This window comes from Rhynchophorus ferrugineus, unplaced genomic scaffold (assembly GCF_030347505.1).
Source record: "Rhynchophorus ferrugineus isolate W39M unplaced genomic scaffold, kcgeb_rfMv2 rfM8, whole genome shotgun sequence".
NCBI lineage: Eukaryota > Metazoa > Arthropoda > Insecta > Coleoptera > Curculionidae > Rhynchophorus > Rhynchophorus ferrugineus.
In genome coordinates this window covers 32284388-32301641 of record NW_027472587.1, presented here as the reverse complement: position 1 = coordinate 32301641, position 17254 = coordinate 32284388, and the positions used below count along the sequence as shown (strand labels likewise).

Sequence of the window (17254 nt, the reverse complement as noted above, 5' to 3'; positions counted from 1 at the left end):
CTACCATCCTTTTTTAATGATATTTTTCGCTTAATTTAGCGTTGTAGGACTTCTAGTTATTTGTTAAAATAAAGATTTTGTTTCAAGATCGTTTTTTTATGTCTGAGGTTCCGATCGTTGAAAAATATGGCTTTATACTTAAGGTGTTCAATCTGTTTGTGTTTTATATATTTTAAAAATCTTACTATTTTTGATAATAGTAATATAAATAAAGATTTAACTATGTCGGCTTGGTAGCCATAGTAGTTAGCCATAGGCGACATGATGATCCTGCTACTATTGCGATAGACGCGGGTTTGAATCCTGCAGGGCATATATGTATTTTATGTTTGTGTTTGTGACTGTAAACGTTTCTAGACAACGTTATATGATTCGAAAAGAGATAGCTATCTCAGTCACGCCAATATCCAGGCTGGGTGAGTCTGGAAGTTTTCTGGGATGATTTTTAAGTTCGTTACTATACGGTCGGTAGCTTTAATGCCGAGGACCGTAGTTTGGACACCATATTAAGCTGTAGGTCCTGTCCAGATAAGCTCTAGTTGTTTAAAGGAGATATTAAAATATAATTTAGAAAACATGTAAATATTCCTTCAGTCAAAATCTTAAAACTTTCAAAGTTTTTAAAATTTTCATAGAAAAAGGTTTTCTTTAATCAGTTGGTTTTGGTACAATTTATAATGGGGAAAATATTGAAATAAAAAAAATTAGGAGCAAAGTCTTTTTCTGTACGAGGTTTATTTTTATTTTAGGTATTACGTAAACAAAAAAATTGTAAATGATTTGAGATTGTGTTCAGACGACTGATTATATTGGAAATATTTTAATTTTAATATTGACATATTTTAATGATGTTTGATGGCAACTATTACTATATAACTATTAAATAGCATAGGTGAACACAAAATATTTCCAAAAACTTTGAAATCATGTTTGATATCAGTTTTGTCATAAAATCACAAATCTTTCAAAACATGACATCTCTTATAAATTTTTAAAACTAATTAAAATTTGATATCTAAGAATTATAAAATGCTGGTTACGTATTAAGTTACAATTTTTACTTGCAAAGATATTAAATTACTAAATTGCGAATATAAGGTGCTGGTTTCTTGCATGATATTCTTGCATAGCTCCTCCGATGCGAAGCATTTTCATCTGTCTGTGTAAAGTGATCACCTCATCTAATCACCTCTCAAGCTTATGTTGTGTTAACACTGAATCTGCTTCTCTTTAATGACCAGATGAAGCTGTTTCCTTTACTCTTTGTTCAATAGATTTCAAGGAGATAATTGAGAGTTTAAAACTTGTCTGTCATATTAGCTATGATAAGCTAATGTGATGAATTTTGTACTAATTGATATCTCCAAATATCAAGAAGAAGAAGATCATATTATTGACATCTGACGGATCGCCTGCTATTGTAGATCTTAAAGTGATAATGGTCAGGAGTGCCAACTATTCCAATTACAACAATTCCAAGTATTTGAAGCCGTTAATACAGGATAAGAAAGTAGCATCTAAAAGCTTTTTCGTCTCCAAGATGGTGCATGTGAAAGAGAGGAAATATATTACAATCAATGCTAAAATACGTCTGAACTCTTCTATTGTCAGTCCTTCTGCTAATTTTCATCATCAGAAGTTAACAAACCTCTGAAAATCATTTAAATTCAATGAACTTTGTGGGTGACTGATTTCTTTATATCTTATGATATTTTATTTACGATATTCAATCTACGATATTTTTATAAATTCGATTTCGTTACTAGAAATACTATATATGTAAAATAATTTTGTTGCAAACAACATTTTAAAATGTTAATAAAACTATTTATGGTTTTATTTTAATTTTTAAAAAAAATATTTAGAAACATTTGGCAATGAATCGAACTGAACAAATGCGGCTATTTGTTGATTAAGAAATCTATTTTTTATTACTTACTAATCGATCTAATGAAATGTGGAATCGCTCTCACTTTTATTTTCTTTATTCTTTGCAGGTTTCACCCGTTCTTAATACAATTAGCCAAATTTCTATGTATCTTTTTGTTTTACATACACTTTCGTTAAATACTTTAAAATTGATACATTGTTATATGGCGGGAAATTTCGTTTTTTAAGTCATATCTTTAGTAATTATTATTCATTAAAACTATTTGCTCACTTAGTGCAATGTTGTTGTTTTGATTTCAGAAAATGGAAATTAGAGTTTTGGTTCATTGAAAATTGATGAATATTTAAATAAATATAAATTATATAAAAGCTTGTTTTGTTACAATAAACACTAATTATGATATAATATCAATTAGTTGTTTTTTTAATGTTAGGTTGTCAGCTTTATAAAGGAAGCACTCCATGCAATTTAGTGGAAAAAGTAATGCTATAAATTCCTTATTTTTATTGAACATTTCTTTTCTTATATGCTGACTAATATACTATACCGTTTCATTCAATCCTGCCTGAGTGACCGTTCATTTTGAGTTAGAGTAAATGAAACCCTCATATTCCCAGACTAACGGAGTACCGCAAGGGTTAAGCATTAACCCAAACCTATTCCTTATAGAGTTTAATTCGATCAATATGACATTTTCATCTACCACACTAGCAAAGACCATAAGTTAAGTCAAAAGTTACTGCAAAAATGTCTCGTTATCCTACCATCATGGGCCAAAACAGGGGATTATAGTTCTCGTACGGTAAATGTGCCACTGTCCATTTCTGTAGAATGAGAAATTGCTCCAAAAAGCACCCTGACAGCTATCAGTGTCTTACGTAGTTTGATCAACTTTCATTGAAGCGCCCATAGAGTCACATTACTAACTATTTATAAAGCATTAACGCTAAGCAAATTTGAGTAAAATTGAGTATGGCTGAGAATGATTCATCTCCGGTGCTCCCTGTTACTTAAATAGATTGAACCTATTCCACAATAGAGCTCTTAGAATCGCTCTGGCGGTCTTCCGCACTATCACAATAGACAGTTTGCTCTACGAAGCAGAAATCTCTTCCTTAGAAATCAGACGTGAATTACTTTAGATTAAATAAGCCAGCTCCTTGAGATTTAAATCAAGGCTGTCTCATTACAGACATTTCTTTCCATCAAGCACCAAACTCAACCCGTCTAGAGAGCAACACAGGAGCTTCTGCCGTAGATTCCATGCAGTTTGTAGTCGATTATCGTTGGCTTTTCGACCGACATACACTTCCGAGGATAGATTACCTCCATGGCGCCTGTCGCAGGTGACTGTCGATCTCTCCATGAGGAGTTTACCAAGGGAGAATTTAAATTCTTGCAAATTCAATCAATATAAAACTAAGACATATCCTACACACCTTTTCATATTCTCGGACGGTTCCAAGAGCAATAACTATGCGGGGGCAGCATTTACTTCTGAGATGTCGGAAGGATTCACGACTTCAGGCTCCCCTTCAGGTTTCATCGATTGTATTGACGATCTCAGAACAAGATGTGCAAGTCAAACGAATTGTTATCGCCTCTGATTCAATGAGCTCCTTAAAGTGCCTCCAACCTCTACAACCGCTAGGATTACTTATTCGTGAATTAACCTCTAAATTGGAAAGCAGCAAAACTATCACCTTCATGTGACTTCCTTCTCACTCTGGGATCATTGAAAATTAAAGAGTTGATTACTTAGCCAAGAAAAGGGAGGGATCACTTACTGAAAATTTCATCTTCTGGAGTAGATATATGAAGCAATATTCTAATGGAATCTTTAGACATCTAGACTAACTCAGATGGGATCTAACAGAAAACAACAAGCTTTGGGAGGTGAAAAAAAGTATTATCAGGGCCTTAATACCTACTGCCTACGTTTAACTATTTTTGCTAATGTTCTATTCAATTTTAATACGTGAGTGATGAAATAAACTAGGTTCGTTTACGAAACATCTTTTATCGACTGACGACTCTTATTCATCAGTTAAACAATTCGGAAAGTTAAAAAAGTTAAAATTCGAAAATTTAGTCTAACTTTCAGTCATATTTGAGATTCCAGTAAATATATATTAAAATGTATGAATGTATCAATTAGTGAATAGATATCAGAATGAAACGATTTTGGTTATTAAGAGGGTCTAACAATTGTTTATGTATTTTTTTTTCTTGATTCAAAATATATATCTTATATATTGTGATGGACTTTAATGACTTTAAATTTTTTTAATATTATTAACATTTGTGTGAAACTTTTAAAACTTTTCTATTACTAGTATTATTACTTATAATTATTCTTACATTTATCAATTATATTTCAAATATTTACTTCTGAATACATATACATCTATTTATTGTACAACAATTTGCAAATAGTGCATTTAGATAGTCAAATTTTAACGATGAAATCATATAATTAGTATTTGTTCTATTTAAACATTTTGTTAATCTGTTGTATGTTATTCACTTGATTTTAGAACTCATCACTTAACTTTGCAAATAACTTTTCATACTCTGGCAACAGCTACCGCAAAATTATAATCTATTACATCCTTGTAAGAAGTTATTTCATGCCCAGTGAGCCCCATAAAAATCCTTAAAAAGTTCTGGTTAAAAGTGTCGGTTGATTCTAAAGTGCTCATCATTATTATAGAGAAACAATCAACAAGTATATGCAAAATGGCTTTTAATTTTACATTTCATTTTGATTGAATAATTTATAATGTTATTGTAAATATAATTTTATTATTAATTCGTTAAATTAATATATATATATATATATATATATATATATATATATATATATATATATATATATATATATATATATATAAATTAGTGTTAACTATATGTTAAGAAAATATTAATAGTTGTGTAGGAAACGAGACTTTCGTAAAAAGAACGATATTGATTATATTTATGGTAAATTAAAAATTGATATTTTAAGATTCTAGATTACCTTGAAATACCTGTATATACAACTCAATAAAAGGGTACCACTCAACATTTCTCTCTGCGAGAATATTTATGTCCTGATACAAAATTAGCGCCATATGTTTTATAATATTTTTGAAATGGTTAAAATAAGCTGAAATAAGCATTAAACCATAACTGTGCTATAATTTTTACCATCATTTTTATTATCAAAGTTTAAGTATGGTTATAAAAAAATAGTGAGTAATATTATTTCTAGTTGTTTCCTTATGACCAATTAAAAAAATATATTTTTTTATTATAACACTAAACAAAATTGCGTATTTACCACGCTAATAATTAACAACATTGAATAGATACACAGCTGTTCGATATATTATAGAAAGCGTCCGAATTTCTGTGTTCAGTTCTAAGCTCACGGTCACTAGAAAAATATGTATTTTTAGAATTTTTTCGTGATGTTTTACTAAATCTATGTCATTGCTAACTACCGGCCACTTAAATTACCCTGTATGGAAAAACATTTTTCGTTGATTATCTTATAACTATCAGATTCAGCGATATTTGTTTATATTTTGAATATTCGATGTTTATTAAAACTAAATTAACTTTTTAGTTTTCGTACACGGATGAAATAGTTTATTGAATAAGCAACGTGTATTAACAATATGATGATTGCGATTTACATGATAATTCTATTTTTAAACAATTTAATGATCAGCTTATGCCAGCCGTTGGTATTATTCCCCACTGAAAATAGTATTTGAAAAAATTATCAGTGTTATATTTGATATCTTGATTATAAATGAGTACCCACAACAATTACTCAGTTGAATTTGAACTGGAAGTACCTAAAATGGCGATAATTACATTAACATAACATGGTGTGGACATTATTAATTCAATAGATCGTAACATAACAAATTCGTACTATCATCATAAGAAAAATCATTAATATACAAGGGAACCATAAAGCAGAACGAACAATTCATTATATATTATATTAAGCAAAAACAATCGAATAACTTTAGATCTATTTCAAGAATTCATTATTAAAAAACAAAGAGCTTGGTGAGCTGAAGAAGTAAATCACAAATAAATAATAAATAATAAATCAATAAAAATAAAAGAAATAAATATAGAAACAAAACAAGAAAACAGCAAAACAAGAAATTATCTGAAGGAAAACTTTATTGAAAATTATGAAAAATACAAAAAAGCAAAGCAGAGTTAAATAAATAATACAGGAGGCATAATACAAAGAGAAAATAGAGATACAATAGAGAAGGAATATGGAGATAATAATGACATAACAAATATCATAACAGCAAATAATATTACCTCAATATTAGTGTTATGATTATTGATAATACTTTTGTTGACGTAATATTGATAAGGGTAAAAATATTAATTATTAATTACTATAGATGTTTTTGCAAGAATAACAAGAACTATAACGCGTAACGTTTTACGTAAACTATTTTTGGATTTTGATTAATAGTGTCGACGGCTTTGTAATTTTGTAGAGAGATATCCTAAATCAACTTATTTACATAAAAATTAACAAAAAATGAATACGGATAGATTCTACGTAATATAACGTCCAGATGACAAGACGATATAATTGTTTTTTTATTATTTTCTTGAAAAAAAAGTAATTTTATAAGGTTCTATGATGAGGATATCATGTTAAGCAACTAGCATGCCAATTCTTGTTTTTGTCTAGTTACTGAAGAATGACTTGAATTGAGACAAACAGCCATTCTTTTGTGGTATTGAAATGCATGGTACCTCGGCAATAATGTCAGGAAGTCCCGCTAAATAAAAAATACAGTGATCTTGACGAATGTGTTAAACCATTTTGATATAATTAATTATTTCACTGTTTAAGTGAAAATATTAATAAAAGTAAATTAAACAATGGAACAAATTAATCATTTACATCTATGTTATAAGCGAAATACCTCTGATTAGCTTATATTGATCGGAAATATTTCAAGAATTAATTATTAAAACCAAACAGCCTGGTGATCCGAATAAATAAATATAGAAATAAAACAAAATTAGAAAACATTACAAAATAGAAGAAATTATCTGAAGAAAAAGTCAACTGAAGATTATGAAATATACAAAAAAAAAACAGAGCAGAGTTAATTACTCATACATATAAATTATAACTACCATAGAAGTTGTTGTGTTTTTTTGTGATGTTTTTTTATGAAATAAAAAAAACCGCACGTGTTTGTAAAACAGTGCGTACCGTTTTACGCAAACTATTATTAAGTTTTTATTAATAGTGCTGACGACTTTGTAATTTGCGGGGAGATATCTTAAAATCAACTTATTTACATAAAAAGCGATAAAAAATGAAGATGAATGATGATAGCTTCTACGTACTAAAATGTCCAGATGGGAAGACGAAAAATTGTTTATTGATTATTTTCTTGAAAGAAAGAATTCAGTAAATTTCTATAATGAGGATATTTTGTGAACCAACCAGTATGGCATCTTTGGTTGTCTAAGGTATCTTGCCTACTCTCTGAAGAACTTAACTACAAATAACCATTCTTCTGTGGTATTTGAATGCGCGGTACCTCGGTAATAATGACAAAACTGTGTCTAAACAATGTCACACTAAGAGAAAAATTAAGTGTTTTTGACGAATGTTTTAAACCATTTTAATAGAATTAGTTATTTTACTGTTTAAGTGAAAAATAGTCGAATTAAACATTTAGATCTGTGTATATAAGTGAAATACCACTGATTAATTTTTATTACGATATTTCTGAGACTATACAACCAAGTGTATGGAAATTTGGTAGAAGAAAAAACTAAGAACGGGTTTCGACAAAATCCTATTCAATATGGAGGTTTCAAATCTCTTTCATTAGATTAGATGACTTGCTGAACTTCGTATCACCTGCATGTATCTTACAATTTTTTTTGGAAATGTTTCAAGAATTGATTATTACAAACAAACAGCCTGGCGATCTGCATATGAATAGCTCGGAACTCATCAAATAACAGCAAATAATATTACTTTAATGTATTAAATAGTTATAATTATAAATAATACTTTTTCTGACGTGATATTGATAATGAAGTGTGACAATATATATTATTAACTATATCTAGAAGTTGTTGTGTGATGTTTTTTTTACGAAAGTAAAGGACCGCACGTGTTTGTAAAACTACAGTGCGTCATGTATTACGTAAACTATTTTTAGATATTAATTAATGTTAGTGTTTATTAACTAGTATCGATGGCTTTATAATTTGCACAGAAGTATCTTAAAATCAACTTATTTACATAAAAGGAAATAAAAAATGAAGACGGGTAGCTTCTATGTCTATAATGTCCAGATATCAAGACGAAGAAATTGTTATTTATTATTTTCTTGAAAGAAAGAATTCAATAAAATTCTATGACTAGGTTATCATGTTAAGCAACCAGTATGCAATCTTTGGTTCTCTAATATATCTCAGACACCAACAGTCATTCTGTATTTGAACTGATGCCTCGGTATCAATGTCTAAAGTGTGTCTAAAGAATGTCACACTAAAAGAAAAATAAAGGGATCTTGACGAATGTTTTAAACCATTTTGATAGAATTAGATATTTCAATGTATAAGTGAAAAATAATAATAAAAATAAATTAAACATTGAACAAATTAATATATAATTAATATATATAACTACTACCAACTTCAAACTGATAAGTTGGTAGTAGTTATATATATTGTTATATAATATTGTAAATAGATAAATAGGTTTAGGCAGGTATTAAGCTAAATTTTGTTTATTTTTATTTAGTTATTGCAATGATCATTATGCAGAGTTAAAATTTGATTGAAGTTTGATAATTTTTTAATTTTTAGTTGGTTCCTGATTTATTTTTTGATGTCGGTTAATTTTTTTTGTTAAAAATATGTCATTATTTTATGTTCCTAAATAGAAAAACTTGAGCTAAATATATTGAATATAAACGAATTTATTGTTAAAGCTAATTGTATTTAACACATTTTTTGTGTTTTTTTGCAAATATGTGACGAATCTATATATATTTTTGTATACAATATATTTTAATAGTAAAATTGGTGCTCTGATAAAAATTATTATGTATAACACTGTAAACTTTTTACTGATCTGTAATTTTGTGAAAAATAAGTTAACCCAACAGGCAGATTGCGTAATATTCACACCTAATATATTAAGTAAACCAATTTAAACGTTCGATTAATTGTGTTAATTGTTTTAAAATCTCCGGTAGAATATGCTAAACGCAACCTATTTACATAAAACAATAACAAAAAGATGATTGATGATGAACTTCTACATATTTTAGAATTAATAAAACAGGAGAAATAAAATTAATTATAATTTTTTTATGATATTCAAAGTTCAGCATTTTATCATACTTGCAGATTGACGATTGATGATTGATTGATTGATGTGATTTAAATGATTTTAGTTCATATGGCTTAAATTTTCACTTCTGTCATTAAGTGTCATATCCTTTTTATGTTCTAAGAGAAAGATTGGTTCTTAGACCCAATAAACTGTGGTTGATAAGAAGGAGACCGAAGGTAGTTGATAAATAGAAATATATTACCAGGAGAGCAAGTCTAGCATTAATGAGGGAAGATATATGATACCAGAAGACGAAGAAAAACCAAAACCTTTTAAGTAAGAAAATATACCCAGCAATATGGGGAACACTAGATCAGCTTATTGAATTTCAACCAGAAGCCGACCTAACACGAAAGAAAAACAAAAAAGTAATATGAACTTTTACTATAGGAACCACATTTTCTGATAAACCTGATAAAGTTATTCACAGTTTATTATTATTTCCGCTTGATGAAGCAATCTGAGATGTATTGAAACCAACTATAATATGGAACGTGGGAAGGGAAGCAATTGGCGTAGTACTAAAAAATACGGACGGAATTATGAGTCAGGACTAATCAAAAATACTAAGAAAGGCAAAATCAGAAATGAAGGAAATGATCGATGATGGAATAAACTCCCTAAAGAAGTATCAAGGGCATCCTGGTTGACCCAATAGATAAGGGAAAAACAACTGTAGTAATACATAACAAAGACATTTCACGAGCGACAGTGGGCAAAACTAAACTTAACTCTTAAGACAAAAGGAAAAGTTCACTGGCAGAGACCGACGAACATTAAAAAGGACTGTAGCCGGACAAAATAAAACTACCTTTGAAAAATGTATTATTAAATTATATAATAATGTTATAAAATATGATTTATTTTACGTCAAGGGACATAAAACTACCATCCACGATGTAGAGTTTCTAGGCGCGCTTTTTATGTAGTGTTATACCCTGGAGGCCTAATCCACCTAATTAACAATTGTATATCTGAGAAACGTATTTTACTTTCATTCGAGAGCATATTTACTTCTTACGCTTAGGTCTTGTTTCATTCGATGGTGTGTTTACTTGGCAAGTCATCTTGGCATCACTGTATGTATATTTCTTCTGCTACTACCTGTACCCACCATTCTTGATAAAATGTATCACTGAATTCTGTCTAATGCTTTTACAATATCTACAAAACAGTTAGTGTTCAGTCCCTCGTCATACGTTCTAACCTAATGCTTATATTTAATTTTGAACAATCACAATCATATCTGTGCATACAAACCTTTCACGCACTACAATACCATTTTCTACAGTTATATTCAATTAATTATGTGCATACCTTTAGTTGTTTCCACTTTCCCCACTCTGTCTCAGGAACTTCCAGCATTGCACAGCATTATCACATATCCTGAAAGTTTCCTTCACTCACTTTCACTTTACGACTTACTGTTCAATCCATTCACTAAAATGTTAATTTCTAATCTGTTTAAACAATATAGCACATGTTCACGATTCCACCATTTATCAATTACTTCCTTTGTATATCTTATTGAGTTCATTTAAACCGAAGGTCTTGTGTTTGACAATACTTCCTTCCACATATCCAAACAGTTTTTGATGGAATATCCTTGTCAGCCAGCAATATATCTGCAATTAACTATTAATAAATATAATGACGACCATAAATATAATGATATAAAATCCGATTGAATGCTATTGTAACTTATACCTTTTTCCATCAATTTTTATTGTCCTTACAGTTTTTTTGTTACTGTCTTGCTAAGAGTGACACAATGAACCATTTTGAAATATTCAAGTTTCTTATTGTTTTATGCCTTTAATTGAATTGTTTTTAAAGAAATATCTGGAAGTTCCGTTAAACTTCTCCGAAGGTTGTCTTTACACTATTTAAATCCTATGCCCTGTAAGAGTGTATGAAAGGATGTCTTACATCCCTCAAAATGCTGCATGTCCCTAATTCTTTTATGTATACTTTTCAGAGAGACAATTTTCTCTAAAATAATTTTATTAAATTATGTTTATATCGATAAAATAGTTTGTATACTTACTGTTCTTATACATTTCGTATATTTAGTCTCGAATAGAGCCAATATCAAGATGGACAAAATTCGTCACCCACTTTGTATGTAGACGGGTTTTCTTGGGTGAATCTAACGTATTATTCTTCATTTTGTAAGCGATGTTATTCACAGTACCCACAGCAATATAAAGCCGCAATCAATTTATGACCCTGAATATCTATTATTTTCGGCATTTTCAAACAAAGTAACATGATATATTACGGAGCGACTTAAAAGTTATCAAAATGAAAGGCTAAAATACTATAGGACATAAATACAATTAATTATACAATTAGAACAGATTGCAGCATAGGCTTACGTTTCATCATATTTACATTGATTTTTTTTCCATACCGCCTATACACTAGATTTTCAGGCCCGTTTTAGGCTTAGTTCTTGTTTCCTTCGGTGCAGTGTCTTCTTCTGAAGTCATTTTGATCTGATTATATTTCTCCTTAGTTTGTTCTTTTACTACCTGTATACATCTTTCTTGATAAAACTTGGTTTAATCACCGCATTCTCCTAATGCATTTGCTATATCTGAAAATTAGTTAATATTCTTTCTCTTCTCGCACATTTTAACCAAATGTTCATGTATATTCTGAACAATTACACACATGTTTGTGCACATACAACTTTCATACTCTGCAATAATTTTTTCCACAGTTATCGTATATTAATTATATCTCATCTTTAGTTATTTTCACTCTAACTCACCTTTAAAATCATAATACCATATTCAGAAAGTTTCATTGAAGGGAAGAACTGAACTGTTAATCTCCAATCTATCTAACATTTGTTCACAATTCCATCATTTGTCAATACGTTCTTCAATGTGCCTGATCGACAGTAAATTATTAATAAATGTTATGAATAATAAAACCTAATCAATTTTTATTCCAACGTTTACGTTTTTCATCAATAATTACCGTACGAAAATACGGACGAAATGATGAGTCAGGAGTAATCAAGAATATTAAAAAAGGCAAAATCACAAAAAAAAATCAATTTATTATTTACCATTCGATGAAATAAACACCCTAAAGAAGTATCGGAATCGTGGTTGTCTTAATAGATAAGGGAATCGCAACTGTAGTAATACACATCAAAGACATTTCACGAGCGACAGTATTCACGGGGACGACATAATTTAAAAATCGTCTTCGAAGAGCAATAGAGGGCGAAACTTAAAGTTAACTTTTAACATAGAAGAAAAAGTTTACCGGAAGAGACCGACGAATATTAAGTTACCCCTGAAAAACATGGTAGCAGAGCTCAACTGGAGTTATAGTTTTGAATAAAAGCAATTAGATTAAAGTTCCATAAAGCTAACATTCATGTAAGTGTTGCGATTGCAGAAGGAAACCCTTATTATAGAATTCCGCGCTAAAAATGGTGTAATGATCATATTGATCATCATAATCAGCATGTAGTACCGTATGGAAATTCAGACAAATATCTCGGCATGATCTTTGATGTTAAACTCAGGTGGAAGCCACATGTTAAGAAAAAATGTGAGAAACTCAAGCTAAAGTACGAAAACTATACTCAAGTAGATATTCAGCACTGTCAGTATATAATAAGATTTTACTTTGTAAACAAATCTTGAAAACAATGTATTGCGAGGATGCTATTAATGCTCAATAGGACCTTTGCAATGGTAATCTGGACTATTATTTAGTTATCAAGGACTATGCCAAAAGATATAAACAGAGGCTCCTTCAGCACATCAATGTTGAGGTTTTCCAGCTTTTAGATAATGATGGATTAGTTAAAAGATCAAATAGAGTAAAACTATAATTTGTTCAATAAAACAGTGAACTCACATCATGTACATTTATGAAATCAAAACGTCGCAATGTTGCTTCATCATCTTTGAGATTTGGTTCACATTTAACTAAATTCTAATTTAAATAACATAATGATTGAAAAAAGTTATCATATATAATTTATTTTAAGTAATATTAAGCAGCAAATTGAAATGTATGAAAACAAAACCAAAAGTCAAAAACCATAACAAGAATTTTGCAGACCCTTGATGTGAACAACACGAATTAATTAATCTATACATTCGACATCTTGTTGGCGTGAGCTCCTGTTATTTTGAATAGACTACATTGGATCTAGCTCAGGGAAGTTGTAAGTAAAACTCAGTACATCATGGAAACAGTGACATAGATGTTAAGCCGAAAGTGTATCGTAGAATATACGCGTAGAAAAGTAGAACTTTAAAACAAATAACTTATTGCTGTTAATTTAGTAGATTGCTATAATAAATTAATAAAAAAATATTATTTTGTTACTTCGTCTTCTTATTCTTATTACGTCTACTCAGTAGTATTATAATTCTCTTTTTCTTATAATTTTGATGGCGAATTAATTTAACGAAATGTTAAGTAGTGAGGTGATATCATTATCAACTACTGTAAAATCAAAACTATTTGTTACTCTACCATATAAATATACCAATATACTTTTCTGAAAAACAAGAGTGCGTAATACTTCATGCGTAACGTTTTACGCAAAGCTGTTTCAGGGTTTTTTGATTAATTGTGTTGATAAATTCGAAATCTCCGGACTAATATGCTAAATTCAGCCCATTTATACGAGAGGTAATAAAAATTGAAAGGTGGATAGCTTCTACGTATTTTAATGTCGACATACGTTGTTATTTGGATATACCGACCTTGTTCGTCTTAAGACCAAGGACGACGCTTAATGTAAAGGTTATTGTTGATTATCGTTTAGAGTTGTTCTTGACATAATAGATTTGGAACCTGAAAATATTTGTTTAAAGAATTATTATGAAATCATATCGGATGATGTAACCAAGTTTATCAACGACTTTAATTTCTTTTATTGATTTCATTTGATTTTATTTCATTGCATTGTCACGAACGTTTGACTTAGCAACAACAAAATTTTGATTTCATTCCAGCGTGGATCGGACGTAAATGTGATGAACAGATGAGAGATAGATGTGAGAACACATGAGGCGAACTACCAGTATATGATAATGGAAAAATATAGTCTATTCAAAGTTTTTTTAGTAATGCGTCGTGGATATTTGTGACGTCGAAACAATACAATGTTGCCGCATCAACTCTCAGTTGGTTACTCGCCGGTCGGTAGGCTTAATAACGAGGACCGTTGTTCTTTAAACTGTAAGTCCAATCCAGATAAACCCCTGGATGGTTCTCAGAAGAATCTCTGGTTTTTCGATTATCTTTTCGGCAGAATTTCATCTGTCATCTTCAGGTCTTTCTTTTTGGTCCTCTATTTCTCATTCATCATATGCAAGAATATATTCAAGACACCATGACTTACGCTCGTGTATATGATCGACCAGATATGTTCATTATATTTACGTCCAATTCATACTAGAATGAAATTAAAATTTTGTTATTGTCAGGGCAAACATCAATGATTCGCCATGATATCACTGCACATGCGTTCTAACAAAAAGTAAAATTTTTGTGTTCAACAAGTCGTCTTTTATTTCTCTATAATAATTTTTTTTTTGGTAAAATAATAGTTCTGATTTCTCATTATATAATTAGCAAAGTCGATGGTGGATTCCGTGAAGATTTTAAGGTTGTCCTCTTCTTTGTCCGTAAATTAGTTATGAAGAAAAGAAGACAGTTTGACTTTGGATTTTCAATGATTCTGCAGTTACTAAGTATTTCTTGGTAATTACAAGTTATAAAGTCGCAAAAAGTGGACTGGAAGTGTTCAAAAACCCTTTATCAAGAATGCAAAATCCGAAAAAGGAAATGACCCCAGTCACGCCAGTAATCAGGCTGGGTAAGACCGGATGTATTCAAGGATGATCTTCAAGTAGGTCGCTCGTCAGTCGGTAGGTTTAATGCCGTGGACTGTGGTTGGGAGCCCACCTTAAACAGTACGTCCAGTCTCGATAGATCCTAGTTGGTAAAAAGGAGATCTTGAAAAACTAACACCCGAAAAAGAAAAGTTTTATGGGTTTGATGGGAATACCAAAGGTGTACATGTATATATTTTAAATCATATTACGTTATTAGTATTAGTTACTTTTCCTATATAATAGTAGACATTTTTTAGATAAAATACACCTAGAAACTTTCCTAGAGATAAAATCATTAGATAAAACACTTAAATTTTAACAATGTTAGGACTTAAGGATGTGAAGAACTATTTGAAGAATATAAGTTTATATTTTGTGCAATGTTTGATTTTATAATTAACAGTATGAATATGTGACTGGGTGTCCCCCTTTACTTTAAAATAGTCTTTTAATGTTCGTTAACCACGGTACAACAATGAGTGGGTACGCTTATAATTTCGTTAATTTTTATACTTGTTTTATTACTTTCAGATTTTTGTGCTTCTACATTTGTGGATAATATAATGACGAAAGGTGATGGTAGAGCATGTGACGAGACTTCAGAAGGATTTAACAGTTACGAATTACCTCCATATTATGATCCGAAAATGTTTAAAAGGTATGTCAGTTATAAAATGATAGATTTTACATATTTTAATGGCTAGTTTTTTTACGTACATGCTTGCTATTAATTATTGTCCGGGTTAAAAGTAATCTATATTTTTAAGGAATTTATTAGTATAATTTTCAAACAATGATCAATGATATATGTACCGTTTTACTCGACAACTTCTTGTTATTTTTTTTGGTAAAGAAATAGTTTAGACATTACTATACTTTCTGGTCAAAAAACTGAACAAAGTGACTTCATTCAGTGGTAATCAATGCATGAAATAGTAATCGGGTTGATCAAGGTTTGAGCTATATGGCCACTGAATCAAAATTTCACATTCTATCTATTAAAATTTTGTTGAATTACTAAATATGTGTGTGATCAAGGTTTGATTGAAGGCAATGCTTAACCTGTTGATAAATTCTGGCAATTTTTCCTAAACATCTGCTTCAGCTGCATTAGTACTTAAAAGTAGACAGTGTTGAATTAAAGGTTCTGTGAAGTTTTAGCGAGTCAAGATGTAAAATTCCTCTCCAGTCCTACCAAACACTTCAAGGCTCATTTTTAACATGGTTTGACTTTATGTTTAACGTCTTTCCGAAATAAAAAAAGCAAATCAATTCTATCTAGCTTTTATTTACTCAAGCAGTCGTAGTCATAACCTCAAAACAATTTCTATGAACTTGATGAACGATTTTTCCTTTCCTCAAGAAAAGAAACTAACGACCTCGTAGAATCTCCGTTTTCAAACAGCAGTAATCTTTGACTTGGTAAACTGATGACGAATGAATGACGCTTCAGTTACATCTAATATATTCAATGGACTCTTACCTTTCCAATGGGCTATAATATGGCTTCAAAAAAATAAGTATTACTAAAGATATGCGATTTTGAAAACATCTATTAGGAAAATACGAAATTACTTGGCAATATTATGCATTGGTTTCTATGATGTCATAATCAATGTACATCATACAGTGATTTGAATTGTTTAATCACAAGATTGATGAATATGCTGTGGGTTAACATTTTATTTGATGATTGATAAAAACATTTTATTCCTATATAATTTTCTGATGGTTATTAGAGCAACGTCTGCTTCGTCACTTGGCTGTGCGAATTGTCTGCTTCCTTGATTAGTAAATGGTTGTAACGTTCCAGTAACTATTTCATCAGCGTTCAGGAGTTCGTAATAAGGCACAATATCCTTCATATTTACTCATATCCACAGCAGAATCTTCTTTCTCTGTATGTATATATGTATTTATATTGAGATATTAGGTTTCATGTTATTTTCAGGATATTTTATGTTCCAGGCTAGAGTAGTTCAATAATGTGCTATGTGATAAGTTATGCTAATAATCAGTAAGTGATATTCTATAAAAATATCTTATTCTAAATTTTGCATTAAATTATATATAAGT

The 17254-nt window shown here is 30.0% G+C and overlaps 1 protein-coding gene across 2 annotated transcripts in view; it reads left to right on the top strand.

Moving 5' to 3' along the window:
* The window catches only part of LOC143200990 (uncharacterized), a 39225-nt gene that overhangs the window by 5943 nt on the left and 16028 nt on the right, over positions 1–17254 (top strand). The window contains exons 1-2 of one of the 2 annotated variants that reach the window (XM_076411815.1): positions 15639–15657; positions 15710–15836. In XM_076411815.1, coding sequence (XP_076267930.1) covers positions 15654–15657; positions 15710–15836 — 131 coding nt within the window. In that variant the 5' untranslated portion in view covers positions 15639–15653. Of the gene's footprint in view, positions 1–15638; positions 15658–15709; positions 15837–17254 lie in introns of those variants that run through there. The other variant, XM_076411814.1, reaches the window with a different exon arrangement.